This window comes from Parambassis ranga, chromosome 2, assembly GCF_900634625.1.
Source record: "Parambassis ranga chromosome 2, fParRan2.1, whole genome shotgun sequence".
Lineage (NCBI taxonomy): Eukaryota > Metazoa > Chordata > Actinopteri > Ambassidae > Parambassis > Parambassis ranga.
In genome coordinates this window covers 46,016,220-46,043,830 of record NC_041023.1, presented here as the reverse complement: position 1 = coordinate 46,043,830, position 27,611 = coordinate 46,016,220, and the positions used below count along the sequence as shown (strand labels likewise).

At 52.3% G+C, this 27,611-nt stretch overlaps 5 protein-coding genes across 7 annotated transcripts; 1 reads left to right on the top strand and 4 right to left on the bottom strand.

The window, feature by feature from the left end:
• Positions 1-435: 435 nt before the first annotated feature.
• On the bottom strand, positions 436-2,265 carry LOC114445202 (DEP domain-containing mTOR-interacting protein-like). The gene is made up of 5 exons (XM_028420165.1): positions 2,229-2,265; positions 1,976-2,134; positions 1,818-1,888; positions 1,252-1,356; positions 436-885 (listed from the first exon to the last, which is right to left on the bottom strand). Exons 1-5 carry the CDS (start codon positions 2,263-2,265, stop codon positions 757-759), a joined length of 501 nt encoding a protein of 166 aa, XP_028275966.1. The 3' UTR covers positions 436-756.
• Positions 2,266-2,617: 352 nt separating this feature from the next.
• Positions 2,618-7,867, top strand: LOC114445192 (fibrinogen C domain-containing protein 1-like). The gene is made up of 9 exons (XM_028420153.1): positions 2,618-2,752; positions 5,075-5,130; positions 5,295-5,392; positions 5,500-6,017; positions 6,506-6,752; positions 6,809-6,943; positions 7,129-7,345; positions 7,458-7,661; positions 7,720-7,867. The coding sequence occupies exons 1-9, from the start codon at positions 2,618-2,620 to the stop codon at positions 7,865-7,867; spliced, it is 1,758 nt and encodes a 585-aa protein (XP_028275954.1).
• Positions 7,868-8,954: 1,087 nt separating this feature from the next.
• tmem65 (transmembrane protein 65) lies at positions 8,955-19,603 on the bottom strand. Its single transcript, XM_028399087.1, has 7 exons — positions 19,066-19,603; positions 13,154-13,198; positions 12,731-12,798; positions 12,606-12,660; positions 11,927-11,969; positions 9,516-9,621; positions 8,955-9,425 (listed from the first exon to the last, which is right to left on the bottom strand). Exons 1-7 carry the CDS (start codon positions 19,310-19,312, stop codon positions 9,312-9,314), a joined length of 678 nt encoding a protein of 225 aa, XP_028254888.1. The 5' UTR covers positions 19,313-19,603; the 3' UTR covers positions 8,955-9,311.
• A 290-nt stretch (positions 19,604-19,893) lies between these two features.
• rnf139 (ring finger protein 139) lies at positions 19,894-24,938 on the bottom strand. The gene is made up of 6 exons (XM_028433161.1): positions 24,409-24,938; positions 23,093-23,736; positions 22,532-22,679; positions 22,347-22,453; positions 22,015-22,266; positions 19,894-21,935 (listed from the first exon to the last, which is right to left on the bottom strand). The coding sequence occupies exons 1-6, from the start codon at positions 24,569-24,571 to the stop codon at positions 21,156-21,158; spliced, it is 2,094 nt and encodes a 697-aa protein (XP_028288962.1). The 5' UTR covers positions 24,572-24,938; the 3' UTR covers positions 19,894-21,155.
• Positions 24,939-25,033: 95 nt separating this feature from the next.
• Positions 25,034-27,602, bottom strand: tatdn1 (TatD DNase domain containing 1). 3 transcript variants are annotated; one of them, XM_028433177.1, is made up of 12 exons: positions 27,508-27,602; positions 26,738-26,803; positions 26,621-26,670; positions 26,477-26,540; positions 26,248-26,391; positions 26,127-26,169; positions 25,934-26,019; positions 25,821-25,861; positions 25,671-25,747; positions 25,519-25,589; positions 25,317-25,443; positions 25,034-25,246 (listed from the first exon to the last, which is right to left on the bottom strand). In XM_028433177.1, the coding sequence occupies exons 1-12, from the start codon at positions 27,527-27,529 to the stop codon at positions 25,144-25,146; spliced, it is 894 nt and encodes a 297-aa protein (XP_028288978.1). In that variant the 5' UTR covers positions 27,530-27,602; the 3' UTR covers positions 25,034-25,143. The 3 variants fall into 3 exon arrangements, with proteins under 3 accessions (XP_028288978.1, XP_028288996.1, XP_028288987.1); XM_028433195.1 differs by having other exon boundaries at positions 26,738-26,882; positions 27,508-27,542; XM_028433186.1 differs by lacking the exon at positions 27,508-27,602 and adding an exon at positions 27,259-27,497.
• Between the last annotated feature and the right edge of the window lie 9 nt (positions 27,603-27,611).

Sequence of the window (27,611 nt, the reverse complement as noted above, 5' to 3'; positions counted from 1 at the left end):
CAGTGGAAGATATGTGGGGGGGGGGGGGGGGGGGGGTCATCCTGGATGATGTCACATGGACCGGAGTGAAGCAAAGCAGTTATCAGTGAAAGTCTTTAATGTTTCCATCCTCAGCTCTGATCCTCCATGAACAGCAGCGTTAGACATACAAGAGACCCCCCCCCCCCCACACACACACACGCACACACACGCACACACACGCACACACACACACGCACGCACACACACACACACACACACACACACACACACACACACACACACACACACACAGAGGTTTCAAAACAAAACACTCCAGCTACAGTCCGCCTGCTCGCTAAGTAGCTGCTCCCTCACACTTCTCCCTGCTCCCACTTCCTTTCAGATGGAAAGGTAAACACAGAGTGTGTGTGTGTCTGTGGGTGTGTGTGTGTCTGTGTGCGTGTGTGTGTGTGCTCTGATGGGTGGAGGTAAGTGATGTGTGTCTGTTCTACATTTCTACAAGTTTCTTCCACACAGAAAATCGCGGCTGTTTGACATAAATAAAAGAAACGTGGTCCATCATCAGATCCAGGAGGAGCCTCCTGCTGCGTCGGACCCGTCCAGGGTTTCTGGCGGACACAGTCCCAGCTGCAGGTCACATGATGCATTTATCCAAAAACACACCTGTGACATCATCCAACAAAGAGGAGCCGATGGTTGGTGGGCGGGGGGGGCGAGCTCATTATTCTGAGAACGCCTCCATCGGTCCAAACTGTCCTCCACCTGTGTGTGTCCTCAGTGCTCCGTCTCCTCCATCACCTCCATCACCACGGTGCGCGGCCCCGTCAGGATCAGGTGGCTGACGGTGCGATAGTCCAGGTGAAGAACGTTCAGCCCGTTGACCGACACCACGAACTGGCAAACCTGCGGACCACAAACACAGGCTGAGAGACAGCGCCCCCCCGTGGCTGCTCAGTGAACTGCACCAACATGGCTGCCCATCACACCAAGCCACAGCTAACTAGCTTAGCTCCTTCATGGCTTCCCAGAGAAGTACAGTACAGCCCTTATCTGCTCATACTGAGTCAGTGATAGGTGACCATATAGATTCATATTATAAACAGTGGTGAAGTACTGAAGCTTGAAACATGGAGTCAGAGTATAAAGCACTATTATTTTTACTGAAGTATAAATACATACAACATCACTTAAGTACAGTAACCAAGTATAAATACTTAGTTACTTTCCACCGCTGGTCATATAAGTTCTGTAAACAAAGGAATCAATCACCTTCATCCCTGCAGCTGCAGCCGGACCACACGGCTCCACCGCCTGGATGTGACACGGCTGATTCCCTCTGACCACAAACCCCCATCCCACCGCATCACCTACAATCTGCACACACACAGACACACACACAGACACACACAGAGACACACACAGAGACACACACAGACACACACAGACACACACAGAGAGACACAGACACACACAGACGCACACACAGACACACACACAGAGACAAAGACACAGAGACACACACACACAGAGACACACACACACACACAGAGACACACAGACACACACAGAGACACACAGACACACACAGAGACACACAGACACACACACACACACACAGACAGACACACACACAGAGACAAAGACACAGAGACACACACACACAGAGACACACAGACACACACAGAGACACACACACACACACAGAGACAGACACACACACAGACACACACAGACACACACAGACACACACAGACACACACACACACACAGACAGCTGTGGTTTAACGTGCTCACAGGCGGCGTGTTTCTTCTTCGGTGGTGGCAGCCGTACGTACAGTGAAGGTCTTCCTGATGTAGGGTCCTCCTGGTGTCTGCAGCTCCTCTGTGCTCACAGGTCTCTTCAGCACTGAGACGTTGTCATGGGAACAGGAAGAAGGTGTTTTACAGGAAGTGACATCACGTCTTTACAGTTAAACACAAACGTCTGTTTTACCTGATTTGGGGTTGGAGAGCGCCGGGGCCGAGCAGGAGGAGGAGGAGGCGCCCGGGCCGCCGCCCGCCCTCCTGCTGTACCTGCTCCCATCACTGCGGCTCCTCATGCGGGCTCCACCCTGACCTCCTCCACCTGCCTGCACATCCTTGGAGGGAGACACTGATGGAGACACAGAGGACGACTGAGTGAGCCAGAGAGAAGACAGAGGACAGACGGAAGAGCCGGGAGCTCTGCCAGCGCTCCGACCTCCGACCTCCTTCACCCTCACAGCTCCCAGGTAATGGATTCATTGTGAGTGTGTGTTTGGTTCTTGCCTGCTGTACAGGGTCCCATCTTCCCTCAGCCGCTCACAGAAGAAAGCTGCAGAGGACCAAGCCAAAGGAGGAGGAAGAGGAGGAAGAGGAGGAAGAGGAGGAAGAGGCGAGCGTCACATCCAAACACCGACGGCTGAGCTGGAGCTCCTCTGAGTTCACAGGTCTGGAAGCCAGGGGCAGCCACTGGTGAGAGAGAAGTGTGAGCGAGCTAAACATTAAACCCTTAGACAAACACTGAGCGTCAGCAGGAGGGGGAGGAGGGGGAGGGGGGGGGAGGAGGGAGGCGGGGGAGGCGGGGGAGGGGGGCATTCATTAGCAGAATATGAACATGCTGCTGGTGAACTTCATCGGACAGAAAACTACAGAAACTAAGAGCAAACCACAGAGCGACACTTCATCTGAGTTTAACCCTTTACCTCCCTGGGAGCGCCTGAGCCTCCGCAGCCCGGTTGCCATGCAGACTGTAGGAGGAGAAGCCTTCTGCTCCGATGGACGGGGAGCAGAGCACGCCGGTCGATACGGAGCAGATGTCGCGGCGGCTCGGGGTGTTTGTTCAAGAGTCCACTGTCCGACCTGCAGCTCCTGAGACAGGATGGAGCATGCTGACTGACAGTGAGGGTCCAGGTCACACACATCTAACCACAGGGGGGCGCTGCCTCCTCCACGTGCTGCTTGGATTCCAGCTGACGATGCGTTCACTTCCAGTTTTCGTGTTGTTATTCTGAGCGTCTGGTTCTCGTCACTCCGGTCCTAAACATGATCCATGCATCCAGAGGCCAACATCTGTCAGACTGTCCCTCAGCTCCGCTCAGGGTCACAGAGTCTTACAGCGTAAAGGTCCATGAACGTGTCTGAACCTGCCGGCCGAGGTATTCTGACAACGTGGCACAGCGAGGAGACTTCAACAACAACAACAACAACAACAACAACATGTAGCAGACAGAGTAAACAGGTCTGATAGAAGCACATTCAATCTCCAATCAACCAATCAGGCAGCATTCCTGCCTGATCAGGGATCAATGCAGAGACTCCTCAGCGCTCTGAAGGTCGGAGAATTTTATCTCTCATGTTATAACTCACACGGCAGAAATCAATCGATTAGACTTCCTGGGATCAATCCTCTGAACTCCAGACCCAAACGCAGTCATGACCTCCGGCACAGTGACCCCAGCTGACTCGGGTCAGCTCCAAAGTCTGAGGACTGGATAACAGATCCCGAGCTTCCTTCAACTGCTCGGGCCTCGGGTCAGAATGCTTCCTGCACCAAGAGTGGGACGGTCCACAGAACCAGTCCACGGGACGATCTGTCAGTCAACGTCTGTCACAGGGGTCCAGCTGATCAGGCTGAAGAACAGGTTCTGGACTCCAGGTGAAGAGCAGGAGGCTCCATGCTGCTCCAAACCAGCAAGTGAACACAAACAGAACTGACAGCACAGGACTCTGATTGGTCAGAACCTCCCATGGTTGAACTCCAGCCCAGAGCCTGAAGCCTGGAAGACGTGTGGGGGTTTGTGATGTCACCAGCTGCCGCACAACAACAGCTTGGATCCAAACCTCCAGCCTGAACCTCACAGTACTGATCCTCATGCAGCTCGGCGGTCTGAAGCTGCTGCAGGTCAGTAGGTTGACAGAACGCCAGAGTCAGTTTACAGACTCTCACACAGTCTCATCATGGAGCAGCCTGCTGTGCACAGGCTGCAGGTCAGGGCTCGTCCAGACCTGCTCGCAGCTGCAGGCCTCAGTTTATATCAGGAGGAAACGCTGCCCTCTGCTGGACGGACGCTGCTCTCACACTCAGACCCTCAGCTCCATCTGATCATCCTCACTGGTCCAAGGTCAAAGTTCAGCCAATGATCCTGCAAGCTATGTTTGGACTGTGTGTGTGTGTGTCTGTGTGTGTGTGTCTGTGTGTGTGTGTCTGTGTGTGTGTGTGTGTCTGTGTGTGTGTGTCTGTGTGTGTGTGTGTGTGAGTGTGGTTGAGGCTCACTGGGCTCTGCTGTCTCTGCTGCCGCTCATTGTCACAGACAGTTGTGCGTTTTTCAGAGGAGCAGAGGATGATGGGAAACTAACACATGTTAGTGTGTTAGCATGTTAGCTCCTCCCAGCCTGGATCACTCAGGTTCAGCAGCTGTTCAGCAGACGACAACAACAACAAACACACAGATACATGAACCCAACACAACACTCAGACACACACAGCTGAACACAAACAACAACAACTGTGTGTGTGTGTGTGTGTAAATGTCAGTGGGACAGATTAACACTGAACCAGCATGTCACAGGCAGACAAAGCTGTGAGTCACACACACACAGAGAGAGACACACACACACACACACAGACAGAGACACACAGAGAGAGAGAGAGACACAGAGAGAGAGCCACACACACACACACACACACAGAGACACAAACACACACACACACAGACACACACACGTGTCCTCAGCTTGTCTGAGAACACAGACTGGTTTTGTGTCTGTTTTCATGTTGTGCGTTGCTTGGTGACATCACAGTGTGTTGACGAACACCTGGACAGACCCGAGTGATCAATAACTGACCAACAACTACAAGATGATTAAGTCATTAAACACACACACACACACACAGGCCAACAGCTGCCACTGACCCTGAGAGGATTATCAGGATAAGATGTCTCACACACTCACACAGACACACACTCTGCAGGCGGCAGCAGGACGGCAGCTCCACCGCTCCTCTCGGGTTCTGTTGGTCCTGGATGTTGCTCGTGGATGTGTGACTCTGCTGACGTCTCGTGGGTTCTAGTTTGGACTGAGCCGCTCAGACCAGACCCCGCCCCCTGGTGGCCACAGAGAGAACAGGTAGACATGGACCATGTGTGAACTGTGTGGACACGTCTCACATGTCTTTAGGGTACTCAGGCGCTGCCAGGACGGCGATGGGCGGAGCCTCCACACTGAGGCTTCTCCATCCTTCGTACTTGGGTCCTGCTCATGAACCTTCGTTGTTCTTGTGCCTGTTTCAGGTCTCTGAGAGCTCCCTGTGGTCCTGAGGTGAAGCTGGATGCACCTCATCCTGCTGCCATGAAGCTGGACTCTGATGCAGTCCCTGAGACAGATCCTGGTTCCCTGCATGCAGGCCGAGTCTCTGAAAGTTCAGGATGAGGTGTCGGTCCACGTGGCTGACCCTGGTCCTCGTGGGGTCCTGGTGTTCTGTCCTCTTCTCCTCAGACGAACGCTCAGACATTGGACACAACGAAGACGTCCACCCCAACATCCTCACAGAGACAGACGCAGGTGTGCTGGACATGGATGTCCAAACAGGCCCCAACATGGACACAAACTGGGACGTCCCAGATATGGACAAAGACAACTACGAGGACGCTGACTGGCACCCTCCAAACTCCCTGCTCAGCGTTCACACTGACCCGAGCCCCGACGCCCCCCCAGCAGTCCGAGATTCAGGGCGTAACGCCACCAACCAGACCGCCGGTCCACCGGGCCGGTGCGGCGAGCACAGCAGCCAGCTGACGTCCAGCGGTCAGTGCCGGCTGACGGCCACGCTGCCGCCCGTGGGGAACCCACAGCGGCGCTGCCCGGACGTGTTCCGCTGCACGGACGACGTCTCCTATTGGCTGCACGAAAACCAGAACCGGAAGGAGCAGCTGGAGGAGCTGAGGGGGACCATGTCAGAGCTGCAGGAGGAGCTGAGGAACCACCAGCACCGGGTCAGGGCGCTGGAGATGCAGGTGGGTGTTCGGTGATGTCGGTGTGACGCTGAGGCCTCATTGGCTGAAAGAGAGCATGTGACAGGGAGGAACACAGCAGGTCCAGCTCTCTGTCTTCATACCTGCTAAGTCCTCCTTAACCCTGAATGCTAACAGGATTAGCTGCAGGCCTGCGGCCCGGGGTCCGTCTGAGTGTGGCTGATCCACAGTGGAGCGTCCAGGCTGCAGGTGGCGCTCACTGAGCACAGCTCACACACAGCTAGCTGGCTAAGTTTAGCTTGTTATCGTTAGCGATCATTAGCTGATCATTGGTTCAGGCTGATCCTAAATCAGTTAAAGATAAAACTTTATTAGTCCTAAAGGAAATTCTTTTGCCAGAGGTACTAACATTAGCAATAGAAGCTAATGTAAGCCAGCTAGCAGGATGCTAACTGCAGTTCACTGAACGGCCACAGGGGTCACTGTTAACAGATGTTTTCTGAGTTCTGACACGTCTCTCTGTCTCTCAGGGTGAAGGCGGCGCCGGTCTGAACTCGACTTTCGACCGGCGGCTGCGGTCACTGGAGCTACGTCAGGCCGAGGCCGACACGCTGCTCCACGTGCACACGGCGCTGCTGCACGAGCTGCAGACGCAGCTGCGCAACCTGTCAGCCGCCGTGCAGCAGGCGAGCCGCAGCGCGGGCTGCACCGTCAACCTCATCAGGACGCCGCCATCGCTCAGCATGCGGGACACACCAGGTACACATGAGGTTCAGGGTGTGGACGACACATCGTCAGAACGTTTGACCCGTCTGTGTGTGTTTCTCCCTCAGATGGACAGTTCCTGTCTCTGTGTCCCTCAGACTGTGCGTCTCTGCACCACAGCGGCGTCCATCACTCCGGTGTTTACACCATCGTCCTGCCTCCAGGCTCCACCCTGCCGGTGTACTGCGACATGGAGACCGAAGGTGACGCCAGCGCTCCACGTTCAGACTTCACATAAACACGTTCAAACTTCCTGTCAGAACTCAGAATCGTCCGTTCAAACATGTGACTGCATCAGCTGACTCAGAGCTGTGCAGTCACGCCAACCTTGTGCACCTTGTGTTGAAGCTAGTCTTGCTGTGTGTGTTTGCTAACGTGTGTGCATCAGGCGGGGGCTGGACCGTGTTTCAGCGGCGGCGCGACGGCTCCGTGAGCTTTAACCGCGGCTGGTCGGAGTATCGCGACGGCTTCGGAGAACCGCGGGGAGAACACTGGCTGGGCAACCAACACCTCCACCTGCTGACCAACCAGGGCCACTACAGCCTCCGCATCGACCTGCAGGACTGGAGCCACGGCCAGCGATACGCCCTGTACCAGACCTTCAGGTATTTAACACGGAGGTCTGACTGCGGACCAGCCTCAAGTGGACACTCTCAGAACTGCAGCTGTTGGAACCCTGACTTTATGACAATAAACCCTTGTGTTCTCCTGCTGCAGGATAGAAGGCGAGGAGGACCGGTACCGCCTCCACGTGTCCGGTTTCAGTGGGACGGTGGAGGATTCGTTCGGTTGGTATCACGACCAGCGCGGGTTCAGCACGCCGGACACGGGCGACATCTGCGCCGAGGTCAGCCACTCGGGATGGTGGTTCCACCAGTGCTTCCACGCCAACCTGAACGGCGTCTACTACAAGGTAGGACTGCCGGCACTCACTGCAAGCGCGAGGCAAAGGTGTGTAAACACTCTGTGTGTCCAGCAGGGGGGGGCGCTACTCTCTGAAAGCCCAGAACCTGCTGGGTCCAGACGGCATCGTGTGGTTCTCCTGGAAGGACTCGGACTTCTATTCTCTGAAGGCGGTCACCATGATGATACGGCCGCGCAGCTTCAGGCCACGACTGTCGCCATAGTGACGGAGCGTTGTTACTGAGCAACAAGGATGTGTATTAATCCACTGCAGAAAGTAGTCCCACATAACATGCTTCATCTCGCTGTTTGAGGTTTACTGACGCTTTTACAAAAATAAAACTCAATATTTGTGAGTTGGTTTTTTGTCTTAATGAAGACACAAACATCGAATAAGTCCGGTAACATTTATTTAGTGCTGACTAAACACAGCATCCTCTGCTGAGCCGCATGGAAACACTCCAAATGTACTGTTCTTAAATAATGCTTCAGACACACACACCGTGTCCTTCCATGTTGCACACACACCTATCCATGCACAGCTGCTGCTCAGGACTGTCCACAAGATGGCAGCACAACACAGACAGACCGCTGCTCACATGCTTCTATCAAACTGGACACAAACTGAAAACTCAAACTCAAACAGGGACGATAGAAAAACATTAGATCAGTATTCCTCCTCATTGATCCTGATCGTGGAGCAGGTGGAGTCTGAACACACACAGACACACACACTCAGCTGTTACATTAAAAACCAGCACATCACTGGCAGGAGGAGCAGACAGAGAGAATGATGGGAAACGGAGTGTGATCCAGCAGCTGAGTCTAAAAACAGACAACAATATCATGAACACACACACACACACACAGTAACCCTGTCTGACTGGCTTCTGTGACAGAGCTGGAGCGACATGTGATGGAGTGTGTGTGTGTGTGTGTGTGTGTGTGTGTGTGTGTGTGTGTGTGTGTGTGTGTGTGTGTGTGAGAGAGAGAGAAGTCACATGTTAAACCACGTTCTCTCCATATGAGCTGTTCTGGACCATCTGGAGCTTCAAGTGTGATGAAACAAAAGCTAAAGAACTAATTACACAGACGGCTGGAAGTGAGTCAGGAGTGTGTGTGTGTGTGTGTGTGTGTGTGTGTGTGTGTGTGTGTGTGTGTGTGTGTGTCTAACAGAGCGACCCTGGAAAACACACATCAGTCCAGAACTAAAAATAACAGCATGCAGTGCGGGTGAACGCCCCTCGCCCCCCTTCCTCCCTCCCTCCCTTCCCCCTCCTTCCTCCCCCCCTCCCCCTTCCCTCCCTCCTCCCTCCCCCGAGCAGAGCCATTCAGCGGAGCGGCAGCCGGTCATCATGCAGACACAGACGCCGCTCCTGGAGGTAGAGCGCCATGCTGAAGTTTAAAGATGGCCGACGTCACACGAACATCTGGATAAATAGTGTTTAGATAATAAGAGTGTTGGCTGAAGAACGTCATAAATGAACCGTCCGTTTCAATAGTGTCATACAGGAAGTGTCAGCTGACTGACAGGCGAGCGCTTCACGTCCGACAGACCTCCACGCCACAACCGACGCCGAAGGATCAGCAGCCTGAGACGCTGCCCGAGCAGGACGGCGGCGAAAACTTCAGGTCTGAGGTGAGATGGAGGCGTGATGATGATGCTCATTAGGAGGAGGCCGTGTCACCGCAGGGCGGAGCCTCTTCGTCGTCATCATCACTCAGGAAGAGCAGCGGGAACATCCCCAGGATACAGCCGATGGACACGCCGATGGCCTTACCCTGCAGGGGGGGGGGGGGGGGGGGGGGTTAACCTGACGTATTGATCAGAACTATCACAGATCAATGGACACATGACGGGCTCAGTCTGACCATGTGGGAGCTCAGCCTGGTCTGCCACATGTCCGCCTGCTTGGGCGTCAGATCTGGAACCTGCATCCCCAGTCTGGAAACCAGAGCCTCCACATAACCTGCAAGACTACACACAGAGAGACACACACAGAGACACACACAGAGACACACACAGAGACACACACAGAGAGACACACACAGAGACACACACAGAGAGACACACAGAGAGACACACACAGAGACACACACAGAGAGACACACACAGAGACACACACAGAGACACACACAGAGAGAGACACACAGAGACACACACAGAGAGACACACAGAGACACACACAGAGAGACACACAGAGACACATACAGACACACACAGAGACACACACAGAGACACACACAGAGAGAGACACACAGAGACACACACAGAGAGACACACAGAGACACACACAGAGAGACACACAGAGACACATACAGACACACACAGAGACACACACAGAGACACACACAGAGAGAGACACACACAGAGAGACACACACAGACACACACAGAGAGACACACAGAGACACATACAGACACACACAGAGACACACACAGAGACACACACACAGAGACACACACAGAGAGACACACAGAGAGACACACAGAGAGAGACACACACAGAGACACACACAGAGAGACACACAGAGAGACACACACAGAGACACACACAGAGAGAGACACACAGAGACACACACAGAGAGAGACACAGAGAGAGAGACACACAGAGACACACACAGAGAGACACACACAGAGAGAGACACACAGAGACACACACAGAGAGACACACACAGAGACACACACAGAGAGACACACACAGAGACACATAGAGAGACACACAGAGAGAGACACACACAGAGACACACACAGAGAGACACACAGAGAGACACACACAGAGACACACACAGAGACACACACAGAGAGAGACACAGAGAGAGAGACACACAGAGACACACACAGAGAGACACACACAGAGAGAGACACACAGAGACACACACAGAGAGACACACACAGAGACACACACAGAGAGACACACACAGAGACACACACACAGAGACACACACAGAGACACACACAGAGAGACACACACAGAGACACACACAGAGACACACACAGAGAGACACACACAGAGACACACACACAGAGACACACACAGAGACACACACACAGAGACACACACACAGAGACACACACAGAGAGACACACACAGAGACACACACAGAGACACACACAGAGAGACACACACAGAGAGAGACACACAGAGACACACACAGAGAGACACACACAGAGACACACACAGAGACACACACACAGAGACACACACACAGAGACACACACACAGAGACACACACAGAGAGACACACACAGAGACACACACAGAGAGACACACACAGAGACACACACACAGAGAGACACACAGAGACACACACAGAGACACACACACAGAGACACACACACAGAGACACACACAGAGACACACACACAGAGACACACACACAGAGACACACACAGAGAGACACACACAGAGACACACACACAGAGACACACAGAGAGACACAGAGACACACACAGAGAGACACACAGAGACACACACACAGAGAGACACACACAGAGACACACACAGAGACACACAGAGAGAGACACACAAAGACACACACAGAGAGACACACAGAGACACACAGAGACACAGAGAGAGACACAGAGACACACAGAGAGACACACAGACACACACAGACACACAGAGACACACACAGAGAGACACACACAGAGACACATAGAGACACACAGAGACACACACAGAGACACACAGAGACACACACAGAGACACACACACAGAGACACATAGAGACACACAGAGACACACACAGAGACACACACAGAGGCACACACAGACACACAGAGAGACACACAGACACACACAGACACACAGAGAGAGACACAGAGACACACAGAGACACACAGAGAGACACACAGACACACACAGACACACAGAGACACACACAGAGACACACACAGAGACACACAAAGACACACAGAGACACACAGAGAGACACACAGAGACACACACACAGAGAGACACACACAGAGACACACAGAGACACACAGAGACACACAGAGACACACAGAGACACAGAGACACACACAGAGACACACAGAGAGACACACACAGAGACACACAGAGAGACACAGAGAGACACACAGACACACACAGAGACACAGACACAGAGACACACAGAGACACACACAGACACACACACCTCATTGATCAGCTGCAGGTCAGACAGACTCTCAGTGTTGGTCATGTGACTCCATCATGGCGTCCTGCTGGCTGCTGAGCAGCTGTTTGATTGTACTGAACCTTTAACTCTTTATTGTGTTGTAAAGTAAATGCTGCTTACCCAAGTCCTGCCAGATCTGACACCAGGTTTCCCAGAGCCGCAGCTACACACAGACACACACAGACACACACAGACACACACAGACACACACAGAGAGAAGAAACACAGATTAAACACACGTCACATTAGTGCTTCTAGTTTTCTGACGTTTCAGGACCTTGTAGAAGTTTTTCTCCATCACTCTGATCTCAGCTCAGATTCAGGGTAAAATTCAATTCAAGGTAAAATGAAGAAAACGTTTTTCACAAACTCTCATGTCAGAAGAGTTTTTCTGTTAAATTTCAGACTGATGTCAGAATAAAAACGTGTTTTTCTTCACACATTCAAAACTTCTCCTCATGAAATGCTTCCTGCAGGTACAGCGACAGACTCGAGCAGCTGATTGGTTCTCTGCCTGACACGTGTGTCTGTGACCACACAGTGTGTGTCTGTGTGTGGTCACAGACACACTTATGATGCACAGAGAGTGCAGAGTGGCGCCTGCAGCCATGAATAAAGCGATCAATAAATACACATATTGACCACAGAGACGTGACATCATCACACGTACGTCTGATCATATATTTGACAAGAGAAGAACGGACTGGTCTCATGTCGGAGCAGAATGTTTCTGATCAACGAGTCTATCAATGATCGATCGGTTGAGGATGTCACTGCGTGGACGGCGTGCCGCTCCTACCTGCCATGGTGGAGATGCCCAGAGTGACCCCGATGGAGAGTTCGATCTGCGTCCCCTGCAGGAGACAAAGCAGAGCGCCGTCAGCGGCGGCACGCTCGGCTCACGGCTTCAATGACTTCACTCACCGCGGCGATCATGATGGCGTTATCCAGGAAGCCGAAGCCCACGAAGGGCAGGGCGTTGTGGAACAGAACTGCAACACAGGAAACAGGCGTTAACCCGCCGGCCCTTCAAGAGTTAAATAACGTGTTCAGATAAACATCATGACCTGATGTAAGCGACCTCCAGGTTCATTTACTGCACAGGTTAATCCAGCTTCAACCTGATTGGTCCAAATGTTTCTGACATTAAGCTGACGGCAGCTGAGGAGGCTCCACCAAGTTCAGACCAAAGAACCAGAACTAAAGAGCTTCCATCTGCAGTGAACCACGCTGTGTGTGTCTGTGAGTGTGTGTGTGTGTGTGTGTGTGTGTGTGTGTCTGTGAGTGTGTGTGTGTGTGTCTGTGTGTGTGTGTGTGTGTGTGTGTGTGTGTGTGTGTGTCTCTCACTGTATCTGATCTGGGATGCAGTCGGTGGTGACGGCTCCAGAGTCTCTGAGGGAAAAACACACACATCAGAGGTTTGTTTATTATCATATGATCACATGACATTAAAGATTTCAGCTGGCACACACTCACACACACACACAGACACACACAGACACACACAGACACACACACAGACACACACAGACACACACAGACACACACACACTCACACAGACACACACACACTCACAGACACACACACACACACAGACACACAGACACACACACACTCACACAGACACACACACACTCACACAGACACTCACAGACACACACACACACACAGAAACACAGAGACACACACACACTCACAGACACACACACACACACACTCACAGACACACACACACACACACACACTCACAGACACACACACTCACAGACACACACACTCACAGACACACACACTCACAGACACACGCAGACACAGACACTCACAGACACACACACACACAGACACTCACAGACACACACACTCACAGACACACACAGACACACACACTCACAGACACACACACTCACAGACACACACAGACACAGACACTCACAGACACACACACACACAGACACTCACAGACACACACACTCACAGACACACACAGACACACACACTCACAGACACACACACTCACAGACACACACAGACACAGACACTCACAGACACACACACACACAGACACTCACAGACACACACACTCACAGACACACACAGACACACACACTCACAGACACACACACTCACAGACACACACAGACACAGACACTCACAGACACACACACACACAGACACTCACAGACACACACACTCACAGACACACACACACTCACAGACACACACACACACTGACACTGACTCCAGAGAGGAGCGCCAGAGGAGCATTCTGGGACACGGACCAACTACAGCCGGGCTTTAACCTGCTGAGTGCTTCACTTTATAACCTGTGTGTGTGTGTGTGACCGGTACCACTCCTCACATCCTTCAGTCCAGTGTTTCAGGTAAAGAGACTCAGCCGAGGCTCTGACCGATGCTTCTGCCTCCTGGGACAAGATAACGTTGCTTAGCAACAAATTCTGATCCACAGTATTGCTTAGCAACAGCATCCATCCAGGAAGTTTCTCTACAGGAGTCTGATGCTGACGGTGCAGGCGGTGTTCAGCAGGTTTACTTTTATTCTGAAAAACAGGCTCAAACCTGTGCAAACGTAAACATCATGAACAGAACCACGCAGCTCCATCAGCTTCCTACTGCTGAGGACTTCCTGGAGCTGAAGCTCCGCCCATCCAGCGCTGTTAATGAATCAGATTCATCATTATGATGGATTATTACATTACAGTGAAATCTGCACATTTCTCATTCAGCCTGACAGACGGGGAGAGAGGAACCATCAGCCTGTGAGGATCAGGGCAGGGCAGACCGCTGCCCACCGAGGGACCTGGACTCAGCTTGGTCTGAATGTCAGCCTGCAGACAGAGAGGGGCTGGACCGCCCTGTAACATCCATCTGTCATCCATCCTCCACCCATCCACCCTCCACCCATCATCCATCCATCCATCCATCCATCCATCCACCCATCCACCCATCCACCCATCCATCCTCCATCCATCCTCCATCCTCCATCCATCCTCCATCCACCCATCCATCCATCCATCCACCCATCATTCATCCTCCACCCTCCACCCATCATCCACCCATCCATCCATCCACCCATCCATCCTCCATCCACCCATCCATCCATCCATCCATCCATCATCCATCCTCCATCCTCCACCCATCCATCATCCATCCACCATCCATCCTCCATCCATCCTCCACCCATCCTCCATCCACCCACCCATCATCAGTCCATCCATCCATCACCCATCCATCCATCCATCCATCCATCCATCCACCTACCCATCCATCCATCCATCCAAACATCCATCCATCTAGGGCTGAACGATTTTAAGAATAAATTGAATTGCGATTTTTCTGGCAAATATTGCGATTTCATCCACGATTTTTTTCAAATCAAGTTTTAGTGCACATGAGCATTTGCAAAGATCACAGAAACTTACATCATACCTGGGGGTGGGCGATATGGCAAAAATGTTATATCACCATTCTTTAATGATCAAATCACGATCACGATTTTATCACGATTTGTTTTTACATTGACACTAATTTGCATGTTTCTGTGTAAATGACTTCAGGTAGCCTTAACAGGAAGCATTTATTATTATTAGATATGATTCCCATTAACAACTAATTTAGTATTCCATGACTCATTAGTGGTGTCATCGAGAATGATTCTCTCGTGGCGTAGCGGGATGATCAGCGTTTTGGGCGCAAGAGACCCTGGGTTCGACATTTTTGCGTGATCTGAGTACTCGAATTAGGTCTGGGCGATAAAAATGATGACGATAATTATCGTGATATAACTTTTTTCAATAAAAATATGACAAAAGTTCCATAATGCTTCGATAACTGTGTACACGCTGTGCATGTGCATCGCATGCCGGGCTCTCGAGTGCTACATGGACGGACAGAGAAGGAATGAAGAAAATGCTGCGGGTTCATAGCGGCTGTCGCTCTGCTTCTTTAACCCTTCTTGAGTTAGAGACAGAGCCTCATAATCTGCCGACCCTTCAGCGTATTTTCATATAATCTCACACCGTCAGCTCTCTGTTCACTTTGAGACGAGGACACAGTGTCTGAGCTGATTTACAGAGCAGCTCAGGTTTCAGTCAAGAGTCAAAGAGCCGCACTCAGCTGATCTGCAGCTGATGAGTTAAACTCTGCAGCAGGAATGTTTGTGTCCACAGTCCACAGTCCCCCCACCGGGACGCTGTGATAAAAGCTGTTTGTATGAACACAAACAGAAATAGCGTGGTGCTGCGGCGGCTGGGGAGGCGTGCTAATTAACTCCCTGCAGACTGTTTTATTTGTCTGAATTAATTTCAGGAGTCCATTATGGTCTGTTCATGTTCTCAGCACAGAGAGGAGCCACAGCGGGGACAGAACAGAGGGAGGACTTCACAGGCACTCTGTCCCTGAGCTGAACGGGCGTCCCCGTGTGTGAGAATAAAGGTGTCCGTCCACGGCGGCGGTTTATTTCTACCAGTTCATCTGTGGAGGAGGCCGATCTCTCTCTGCTCCGCCTGAGGTGACCACACTCAGGACCTGAAGCTCAGACTGAAGAGGAAGACGGCAGCTCAAATAAGACCATTTTAATCTTCTCATTTTAATTTGGCCGTTGTGATGAGCGCCATCTGCTCCCCGTTTAAAGACACTCAGCTGGCAATGAGCGGCTGATGCTTTCATTTCAGATTTCAGATTCAAATCCCCACAATTACAGAGCATCCACACACAGTCTGAATTAATGAACGCATGTTTTCATCACCAGCCCTAATGAGGGCTCTCCGTTGCTACACTGCTAGCCTACCAGTTGCTAATTCTTATGAGTCAGTGTGAGGCCTGACAGGCAGGGCTGTGGCTGCAGCTAGCTGCTCTGCTGGTTCGTCTGAGCAGGTGAGCGCATCGCATTCATCTGGAGCTAGCTTGTGCTTTTTGGGTTCTTTGATTAGCATGTATTACAAAGTCGACAAAGCTACATAACAACAGTGTGGCTAAGTCACAGCTAGCTGGCTAAGCTTAGCTTAGCTCGCTGTTATCATTAGCTAAACAGTGTCTGAGTGGATGAGTGCAGCTGGCTGCTAACCCAGCTAACTTACTGTTTGTTGATTTCCTTATTAGCTGATGCTACAAGGCTAACAGCTAAAGGCTACAGCTACACCTGACCAGCTGCAGCTCAACAGGCTGATTTTTCTGGACCGTTTTTGGTGCCAGCTGCTCTCAGACATGAATGCTTCCTGTTAGCAGACAGAACAGAACAGAACATCTCTGCAGCTTCATACGGAGCGTGACACCAGGAAACCACGTGTGACGGCCTGAACATTCAGAGGAGCCGCTTCAATTCCAGCAGAAACCCAGAGCATCATCTGTTCTTAAACATCCACAAAATTCAAAAACAATGTTAGTTACTAATCACACATCGTTTTCATCTTAGCTGTTAGCATGCGTCTTAAAGACACTCAGCTCAGTGATCGCTGATCGATTCACCGTGTGATTCATCATCTCATTAATCGATCAGCTGATTAATACCCCGTTCACACTGGGGAAAAAAATGTGGCTTAAGCAGGCTTCGGCCGCATCCAGATCAATCCAGATGTGTTTTTTTCTGAGTGTGAACACCTCGAATCCGGCTGTATCCAGTTTGATTTCAAGCCGATTGGCTCAAATGTGGCTCAGGTGTGAACGCAAATGTGGCTCGCGAATCCGGCTAGCGACATGCTACTTCCGGTTTACGGGGCAAGACACGGGACAAAAAAAACGCACGACGCATGCGCACAAGCGGTCCTACCGCGACGTGAACGGACTCTGTATATTACGAGGCACCACCTAGTGGTTTGGAGGACAGCAAACTGTCCTCCAAACACGCTGGATGAAGCCGGATTGAGTGCGGACACAAGTGTGTGTTAGCCAGATTTGAAAATAGGTCTGAACGCATCCAGCTTAAAGGCTGTCTGGGCTCAATCCTACTCTAGCTGGAATGACTTTCTCCAGTGTGTCAGTCTCCTAACTGACTCCAGCAGCTGCAGCTGCTTCACTGTAAAGTCCACATGCACACACACTGTGTGGTCACACCCTCTCACATGGAGACATCCAGGGAGGTTTTAATGAGCTCGCCGTCATGGCCTTCAGCTCGTTAGTGGGAGAAGTACAGAGGAGAAGGAGGCGGCTTGTTAGCAAAGACTCAGAGCGAAACTTTCTAATTTACATGGAGGACGGCGCCGCATAGAACGGTGTCATCATAACGTACTGTGGACCGAGCCCACAGAGGACAGAACCCTGGAACACTTTAAGAACACATACACATGATCAGAGGCACCTCTGCGTTCACAGAGAGCCCCCCTGGCTCTGCACACACACACAGGGGTCCAGGGTTACTGGACTGGACCAGGATCAGCTCGGTCGTGGCTCTCCACACCTGCAGCCGCTACTCTCTTACACAACTGTCAGATAATGAGTGGGTGTGGACCTGCAGCTCAAAGCAGAACACTCCCAGCAAACAGCCTGAATCCACTCAGAGAAGAAAGTCTGCAACAAATCAGCATCTTACATAACACACACACACACACACACGGAGAGTCGCACAACAAAGTGACGAGGAGTGCAGCGCTGCTTCTCTTTACAGTTTGAACTGCAGGAGCCTGACAGTGAACGCACCACGAGACGTTTAAGATCTGTGTCCTCAGACACTGAGGAGAGATTACTCAGACGTTTCAGCAGTCACCGTCATTCAGACTTTTCCTTCAAGCAAACAGAGGAAACCCGTGTGACTCAAAAGAGGAACCACACACACACACACACACACACAGACACACACAGACACACCTATCACTCTTATCCACAAAGAAAGAGCAGAAACCAGAAAAGTTCCAGAGAAAGTGTGTAACTGATGACTGCCAGAGAAGATCCTGAGCTCAGTGTTTGTGTAGTTCCTCTCACTGCCACAAGGGGGACACACACATTCCACACCGTGGCTTTAAAGTACATTAAAAACAGATGAAAGCCACATGTCTGAGGGATCAAACTTCAGATCCATGAGTTTATGTTTGTGTTATTGTTTGTTTTGGAACTTTTTTCTCAGATTCTTGTATGTTGTGGTTTATGTATAAATGTCTTTAAATGTTTGGTCCCAGGTCAGACTTTTAATGTAGTCAGCTGACCCGGAAGTCACTGGGGCAGGTGTGAGTGCCGGCTCCACCTGCTCAGGTAGCCCTGGTCCAATCACAGCGCGCCCTGCGAGCCTCCACCTTTGACCCGTTCCTACCTTGAGCTATCGCCATGGACTCGAAGCTCTGCAGCTCCCGCAGTAAACACGTCCTCTCCTTCGGCTGCAGCCGGTAGATGAACTCCTTCGCCCTCTTGGGGGAGTTGAGCGGCTCCCTCGGCTCGTTCCTCCCGTGTGTGCCCATCCCGCAGCTCGGCGTGTGGCGCCCGGTCCCCGGCAGCCTCCGCGCCGCCGGGAACTTCTGCACGGCCGGACGGAGAGCTCTGTGCAGGCAGACCGTCAGCATGGCGCCGCGACGGCCAAACCACGAGCAACTCACAAACTAAAGAACCGGTCCGGTCTGTCAGACCGGGTTCGCTCCGCGCTCCGGCACAAGTTGATTTCTGATCTACGAGCTCGCTTCGACCTCAGCGGGCTGAAAAGCAGCGAGAGCGGCGGCAGGTCGGTGTAAAGTCGGGGTAACGGCCTGGCCGCCGGTCGTGTCCTCAGGCTTCCGCCGCCCAGCCCGTCTCATGATCTCTGGCGGCTCCGCGGTCAGAGTTTGGCACATGAAGTTTAAGCTAACAGCGTCAAGCCAGCCGCCATTACAGGAAAAGCACACTTCCGGCGTGGCTTCCAGAATAAAACGCCTTGCTTCCGGTCATACCTTTCACAGTAAAATCTGAGCGTTCAGATTCTCGCAGGAAAAATGGGGGTTCGATATGTTCAGGATACCGGAAGTGTATCGATTTTCGTATTTTATATGTAAAACTTTATTTGCCTTAAATGACAAACCGGACTCCAACACGCCGCTGAAACAGCACCATCTGGTGGTCGTGTACGCCAGCTGCAGCTTCACGCTGTGTTCCATTCAGTCAGGAGCCCGAACACAATATCAAAGATGATTTTATTTACATAAATCTCTTTTTAAAACAAAAGGCAAACTGAGGAGCTTTCAAACGCTCCCAGATCCATCACACTAATAATCACAGTCCTTCATACGTCACAGTCGGCGCTCTCTCTTCTGCCATCAGTCAGGAGCAGGAGCTCCAGGCTGTGGAAGTCTGAAGGGGTTAATACTCGCTGGAGTTGTGCTTGAAGGTTTTTGTGGAACTGACGATCCTCATCAGCAGGAGAACAGGACTCCTGCAGATTCACTCAGAGGCTTGTTCTGAGGGTTCTGCTCAGACTCTGGGCTCCTCCAGCCCTGAGACTTCCACCAGCCTTTGAAAGTGCTTCAGCAGTGTGAGAACCCTCCGGTCTTTACCAGTGAGGGAGCACAAAGGATTCTGGGAGGAAATGACTGAATGCTTCTCGCTGACATAATGCTGCATTTTTACCGCACTGATCAATACATTTTTTTTGGACCAGAGCTCTGAAAGTGTGGCTTTCACTGCACCTGTTGGAGCTCTTTCAGGGGCGAGACGCAGAACTACCTGTGGGCGGCACATCCACAGCACGTGTATCGGTCTGTTATATTTTAGTGTCACCCTCTGAGCCCGGTGGACCACAGACACCTCCTGCGGTCCGAGTCTGTGAGGAGCCGCTAAACTAAATACTGAACCTCTACTGTGAGGGGAGAGAGTGCACGCACGTGTCATTAAATGTACAATAACGTACACAATCGTAAAGTGAGGTCACACAACAGACCAGTAGTAAGTATGACAGAGGTATATCAGTGATTACAGTAGCAAGTCACACCTCTCCCAGCTCCTCCGCTCGGTGCAGAGCAGCCGATGGAGGTCCAACAGCAGCCCCGCAGTCCTTTAACCAACGCTCCAGCATTTTAAGACATCCTCTAAGGACATTACATGTCGGCAGGCACACACACAGACACACACAGACACACACAGGGCTGCACGGGGACAGAATCTAAAGAAAGAAAGTGGCTTCTTTTCTTTGTGTTTTCTCTGAGGCCTCTGCAGATCTTTATCAGCTCTGAGGATGTTAGTGTGAGGTTTTGGTCTACATCAGGCAGCCCCGACACACACACACACACACAGACACACACACAGGGAGAGCAGCTGTTACTCTTTCCACGAGCCCTTATAGAGTAAAACTCCAACCAAAGAAACTAAGGAGAGAGAGAAACATCCCTGACGTTTATCTTTTTAACTTAAATATAATAAAGATAAATTCTTCTGCTCCTGTCAGTCCTCCGTGGAGTCTGTGTCGTCATTGATATAGTCTTCTTCTACCGGCGTGCTGCCGTTCTGAGTCCCCCACTCCTCCTCATCGTACTCGATGCTGTCGTTGTCCTCCAGCAGGTCATTGTTGAGCTCTGCCGCGCCCCCCCCGGCGGCCTGCGCCCCGCCCGCCGCTCCGTTGGCCGGCAGCTCGGCGGCTGGCGGTCGGCGCTGGTTGTCCCCCGGGGCTTGCCCGCCGCCGGCATCCTGCGGTGCGGCGTAGCCCCCGTTGTTGTTGGAGAAGGCAGCTCTGTCTCGAATGTCGTCCTCGATGTAGACCCTCTGGTGGCACATGGGACACGTGTCCTGGATGTAGAGCCACTTCCTGAGGCACAGCGCGTGGAAGTAGTGGTGGCAGGGCGTGATGCGGGCCGAGGTGGCAAACTCCTGGTAGCAGATGGCGCACACGTCCTCGATGTCCCTCAGCTGGTCCCCTCGCACCTCGGGCAGGGAGTTGATCTTCTTGACGGCGGTGCGGCGGTTGATGAAGGTCTTCCAGCCGTTCTTGGCCTGCAGGTAGATGTTGAAGTACGCGTGCAGGCACATCATGCAGGCGCGGATCTTGCTCCCGGACTCGAACATCATGGTATAGGCGCCGTTTCCGAACATGATCACACCAAACAGGAACTCGATGATGTTTCCCGTGGAGCGCACGTAGTAGACGTAGTCATCCAGCTTCTCCCACAGGACGTTGGAGAATCCGTCCACCATGAAGAGACCATAGACCGTCAGAGACACCACAACCTACAGGAGAGGACAGGTCAGACCAACCGCTGCCACTGACGAGTCAAACGTGAGGAGGAGGACGTCTGTTCGCACTCACCTTGAGGCAGAGCTCCACGCAGAAGGCGGTGACGGCAAACAGCCAGGTGTTGAGGGCGTAGTGGTGCCAGAGGGTGTAGCTGAGGGCCACAGGGAGGACAAAGAGCACCAGGGACACCAGCAGGACGGGGAAGTGGCGGCGGAAAGAGGAGACGTGGGAAGCGCTGAGCGACATGAGGACAGGGTCGGTCATGCCGTGAATGAAGTGCAGGATGGCAGTTAGCAGAAGGCACATGTTCCGGCTGAGACGGACCTGCAGAGGGAAGAGAGTTACCGACAGGTTAGGGCAGGGCGCCACGTGTGAACACAGCGACAGAGGGTCCTGAAACCCACCAGGCGCTCCTCTGGGTCCAGGCTGCTCAGGCCGGTCTGCAGTGCCAGGATGAAGAACAGGACGGGAGCCACGAAGCCCAAACGCTTGTCCTCCTCCTCCGTCGACCCTTAAATGACACAAAGCGGCCGAATCAGGGAGCGCGCTCACCAGCCAGCCAATCAGAAACAGGGGAGCGGTTTCTTACCTATGAAGGCCAGGATGCTGAGGCCGAGGTAGTGGGCGACGGAGGAGATGATGGCGCTCATGCCGAGCACGGTGAGTGTGGAGTCACAGCCGGAGATGATCAGGTTAGAAGTCAGGTCCCAGAACACGTCCCAGCTCAGCAGGTAGCCCTGAAGGTGGTCCCCACACACAGACGCACACAGACACACACACAGACGCACACAGACACACACAGGCTGTGAGCTTACATTCAGCAGGAACATCGTAGGTGCAGTGTTCCACTGCTTTGTTATTTTACTGAAAAGGAACTAACAGGGCAGCTCCTGCAGCAGAAACCTGTGCAGGATCTCATGAGGTGACAGTATATTCATAACATTCCAACAAAGCCTACCGTCCAGTAGGAGCACCTCTTCCTACCCCACACAGACCCTGAGCCAGCTCCTGTCGGGGGAGTCTGGCTTGTGGAAAATCAGCCTAATAGTTCCTACAGACCTACAGAGGAACTCAGGAGGAGGAGTTCCTGCAGTAGAAAGCGGGCCGCTGGAAGGTCTTTGTAATACAGAGAAATGAACCCAGAGCTGACCTGTGAATCAGAACCGCCGTCTGCAGCCCCTCCTGTAGCGTCTCCGCTCTCCCTCCTCACCACCCGCACCACGTACACCAGTATCATGGCCTGGGCAGTGACCCGGGTCAGCCAGAAGACTCGCAGCACATCAGGGAACCTGATCCTCTTCCAGGTGTCCTCCAGCAGCAGCTGCAGTCCATATATCCGGTACATGTGCCGTATCAGCAGGTAGACGTAGCGGCACGAGTAGTAGAACCACCTGAGCCTCATGGCCAGGCAGATCGCCGTGTTGAGAGCCAGCCCCAGGCCCGAGAACACGGCCACCATCTGCCTGACGTCTGCAGGCAGCTCGATCATCAGTCCCCACAGGGGGATCATGATGTCCAGGACCACCAGCGCGGCGAACACCGACTGGAGGTTGAGCAGGAACACGTAGCCGATGCCGAAGGCGAGCTGGACCGCGGCCATGCCCAGCCACAGCGTCGGCCCGTTCCTGGGCAGCACCCGGAAGCCCAGCGCCGCTTTGTAGAAGTCTATGTGCGAGGTGGCGTAGTAGTTTATGAGGACGGCTGTCAGGCCCAGGAGGACGGCAAAGAAGAGGGTGTAGAACTTGAACAGCGCTTTCTGGGAGAGCAGCAGCACCACGCTGGAGATGAGGACACCTGGAGGCCAGCGGAGACACAAGTCATCACACAATGACCCACTTCAGGAAGCACACAAAGAAAAACTACAACTGAAGAGAGAGAGCAGCTCCCTGACCCGGTTAAAAACACACAGGCTGCTGTGTGGCCCTTCGACTGGCTGAACCCAGCACACAGAGGCCTGTCAGGGGCCAAAGGTCCACACGGAGGTTATGTAACCTGCCTGTAATCTGGTGCAGTAATCTGAGGTCTGTCAGCAGGAACACTTGGATTAGATTTATACTTTGCTGGTACAGAGATATATTATCATATAATGTGGACAGGACTTAACTCTTCCCTTCACACATGTCCGCCTCAGACCGCAGACAATGATGGACGGCTGCTACTTTAAACCCTTTATTTGACCGGATATAAACAGATCAGATAACTGAAACATTTGTGTGATCAGTTACTCAGGAATCAGATTACAGTGATGTGCACATTAACCCCACAAACACCACTGTCTGCAGGACAGAACCAGCCTCCAGCTGACACCTGTGACCCGGACCTGCTAGCTGCTAGCCTGTAGCCCGGTGCCCTGACAGATCATCTGTTTATGTTCTGACAGGTCAGCTGCTACAGCTAGCTAGCTAGCTAGCGAGCTAACGGTTAGAACCGTCAGTGTGTGCGAGCCCGGCTCTGCGGGGTTCTTACCCGTGACTCGGACCAGGACCTTCCCCATCGCCCCGGCCCATCCTGAACCCGGGTCGTAGTAAGAGTTAAAAATGGCGTCGATAATAAAGATACAGGGAACTCGCAGAGCCACATCCAGCACCGCTAAGGCCTGCTGGCCTATCCGGGCTTGAGTGGACGCCATGCGGTCTCCGCGGAGGGCTTCCCGGTCCCGGTGAGCCCCGGCTATCCACGCAGCATGAACCCACGGCAGCAGCCGCCGGTTCTCTTGGCTTTCGGTTCGCCTGACGTCTATGTGGCCGCTGCTAGCCTGCTGCTGTCCGCCATGTTTGCCTCTGGCCCAACCTCCTGTTGCTGATTCTTCTTCTTCTTCGGTTTAAACTGCTGCTTCCGCCCCGGCAGGCTCCGCCTCCAGCCGGTAAACGTCACGGTCCCGGTCAGACCCCGGTCAGGTCCCGCTCAGTCCGGTGTCACGGAGGGCATCCTTCACACCTCTCTGCTTTGACAAGACCACAGAAGTTGCTAGGCTGCTGCAACGTAATTACACGTCATTTCCGGCGTCAGTGGGTGTGGCAGGTGACGCAACAAATACGTTTCATATCCACACAGAAAGTTTAATATAATAAAGTGTGAGAATGACCCAAGGAAACCTAGAACTGTTTTATTACACAGCATAAAGACATTTGATATTTAAGAAAGCCGAGTCCTGGGCTCAGTCCGGAGACCCTGGAGGACCCGATTATCATCCGTCTGTGATCAGCTGGCGCTGAAGAAGACCTTGGTGGTGTTGCTGTAGATGGCGTTGGAGAGCTCCACAGGATCCTCCTCCCTTGCAGCTGCCATCACCTCCAGAACTTGTCTGAAACAGACATGAACGTGTTAAACTGACGGAGGTCTTGCAGCTGCCTCTGGTCCCTGAGCAGACTCACACGATGTGACAGGGCTCGTTCCGATCCTTCACACAGTGCCCGGCCTCCCACTTCTTCTTCGTGGGAAATGTCGTCTTGACGTGTTTGGAGCCGGCGTGAGTGCTCTTCACGCCACACCACGGAGCGTCTGAGGGGAGAGCAGCGGGTCAGACTCAGCGTGAGAGGACCTCGGCCGTGTTTAGCCGGACCTTCTCCGACTCACCGGTTTCTATCATGAGCCTCTCTGTGGGGATGGACTTCATGGCTTCAAGGTTGGCCTCTGTTTTCAAAGAACTGCAAAGAGTTTTTAAGAGTTTCTGTGTTTATGACTGAGCCAGCTGCGACCCTGTGACGTGAAGGTGTGAAGCTTCTCACCAGCCGTTTATTCCGATGTAGAGGTCCAGGTCAACGAGGGCCGCGGCGTCCTCTGCTGTCCCGTCAAAGGAGTGGACCTGAGAGGAGAGAACGTCATCAGCTGCATCTGATCTCAGCTCTTCTCTGCATCTCCACGCTGTGTTTCCTCACCACTCCGCCAACACACCGGTCCCGATTCCTCCTCATGATGTCTGTCAGGACAGAGACGTTAAAAACATGTCCTCAAAGATCCATCATGAACTGAACCAGGACCTCAGACCTACCAACAAAGTCCTGATGGGAGTTCCTGCAGTGAAGGAACATGGGCAGCTTGGATTCTTCTGCTAAATCAAACTGCTTTTCAAAGTACCTGCGACAGACAGAGAGAGACAGGACCCCGTCCACTCATGTGTGTGTCTTTCCTCCGTAAGAACAAAGCATGAGGACATGAGCTGGATCCTGTCCAAACACACTCACCTGAGCTGAGTGTCTTTGGGGCAGAATTCCAACCTGTCAAAATCTGGAACAAAGAAACACTCATTAAGGCATCAGACCGGTCTTTATACTGAGGATCTGTCCCCTCAACAGGGCTTTATACCGAGTCCACATTCTCCCACCGCCACCACCTTCCCTCTGTGTGCTGCTGCCAGCTCCTTCAGTCCCCTCAGGTACGGAGACTCTCCGCTCTGCTCGAACTCTGAGCAGCGGGTGGGGTGGCAGCCGACCGTGCAGTAGAACTCCTCTGTAACAGACACAGGCAGCATGTCGGGTGAGACGGGCGGCGCCGTGAGGACAGCGTCGGGCGGCTGTGCTGTGCCGATCGTCACCTCTGGTCTCAGCCAGCTTCAGAGCTTCTCTGCTGTCCTCAAGGCTTCCTCCTGTGATCATGAACTGTAACAGACAGCAGGCAGAGTGGACGCATCAGGAACAACAGACTCCAGCTCACATCACACTGGTGGCGGGGGGCTCACCTTCTCCACTCCAGCCTTCACAGCTCTGTCGACGATCTGATCGAAGTCATCTGTGAGAAAAAGAGACTCAGACAAAGCTCCCACAGCGTGCAGGACAGAGGAGGCGGATCAGCTCACCGGCATGCTTCTGCTTCCCTCTGTACAGCCCTCGGAACATGGGATCCGTCAGGTTCACTCCGATATCTGCACAGGGAGGACCAGCATGCGGACATTCAGTCCTTCCATCACTTATTCAGGGACAGAGCTGAGAGCGGCTCTGTATCTTGAAACAATAAAGCGAATGATGGAAGTAGCTTGTTAAGATTAATCTTAATCTTAAAATTAAGTTAAGATTAAGATTAATCTTAACTTAATCTTAAAATTAAGATCTTATGTTTTATTAAGATTTTATTAAGATTTTTAAGATTAAGATTAATCTTAATCTTAAAATTAAGTTAACATTAATCTTAATCTTAATCTTAACTTAATTTTAGGATTAAGATTAATCTTAATCTTAAAATTAAATTAATCTTAATCTTAAAATTAAGTCAAGATTAATCTTAATCTTAAGCTACTTCCATCATTCACTTTCAATAACACGCCTCGTTTGTCCCCTGCAGGTCAGCAGGTCATCTTATTTTGGAGTCATTGGAAACTACCTTCATCCCAGTGTCTTCTCTTCTGCTGTGTGTCACTAAACCTTCATGTCTACCTGTGTGAGTGTCTCTGATCCACGCGTGAACCTCTCTGGCTGCTTTGTTGTCATTTCTAACGAGGCTAACCCATTAGCTCACATGCTAACCCTGCACACAGGCTGCCCTGCCTGGGCCGCGGGGCACCGGGCCAGCCGCCGGACTCTGCGTCCTGAGCGGGTTCGATCTACAGACCATGTAAAGCCGCGGTCTTACCGATGAATCTGTGCGCAGCCATGTTTGTAGGAGCTCTGCTGCTGAGAGAGCACGCGCCGCTCTCTCCAATCCCACAATCCCACACTACCGTAAAGACTGGAGCA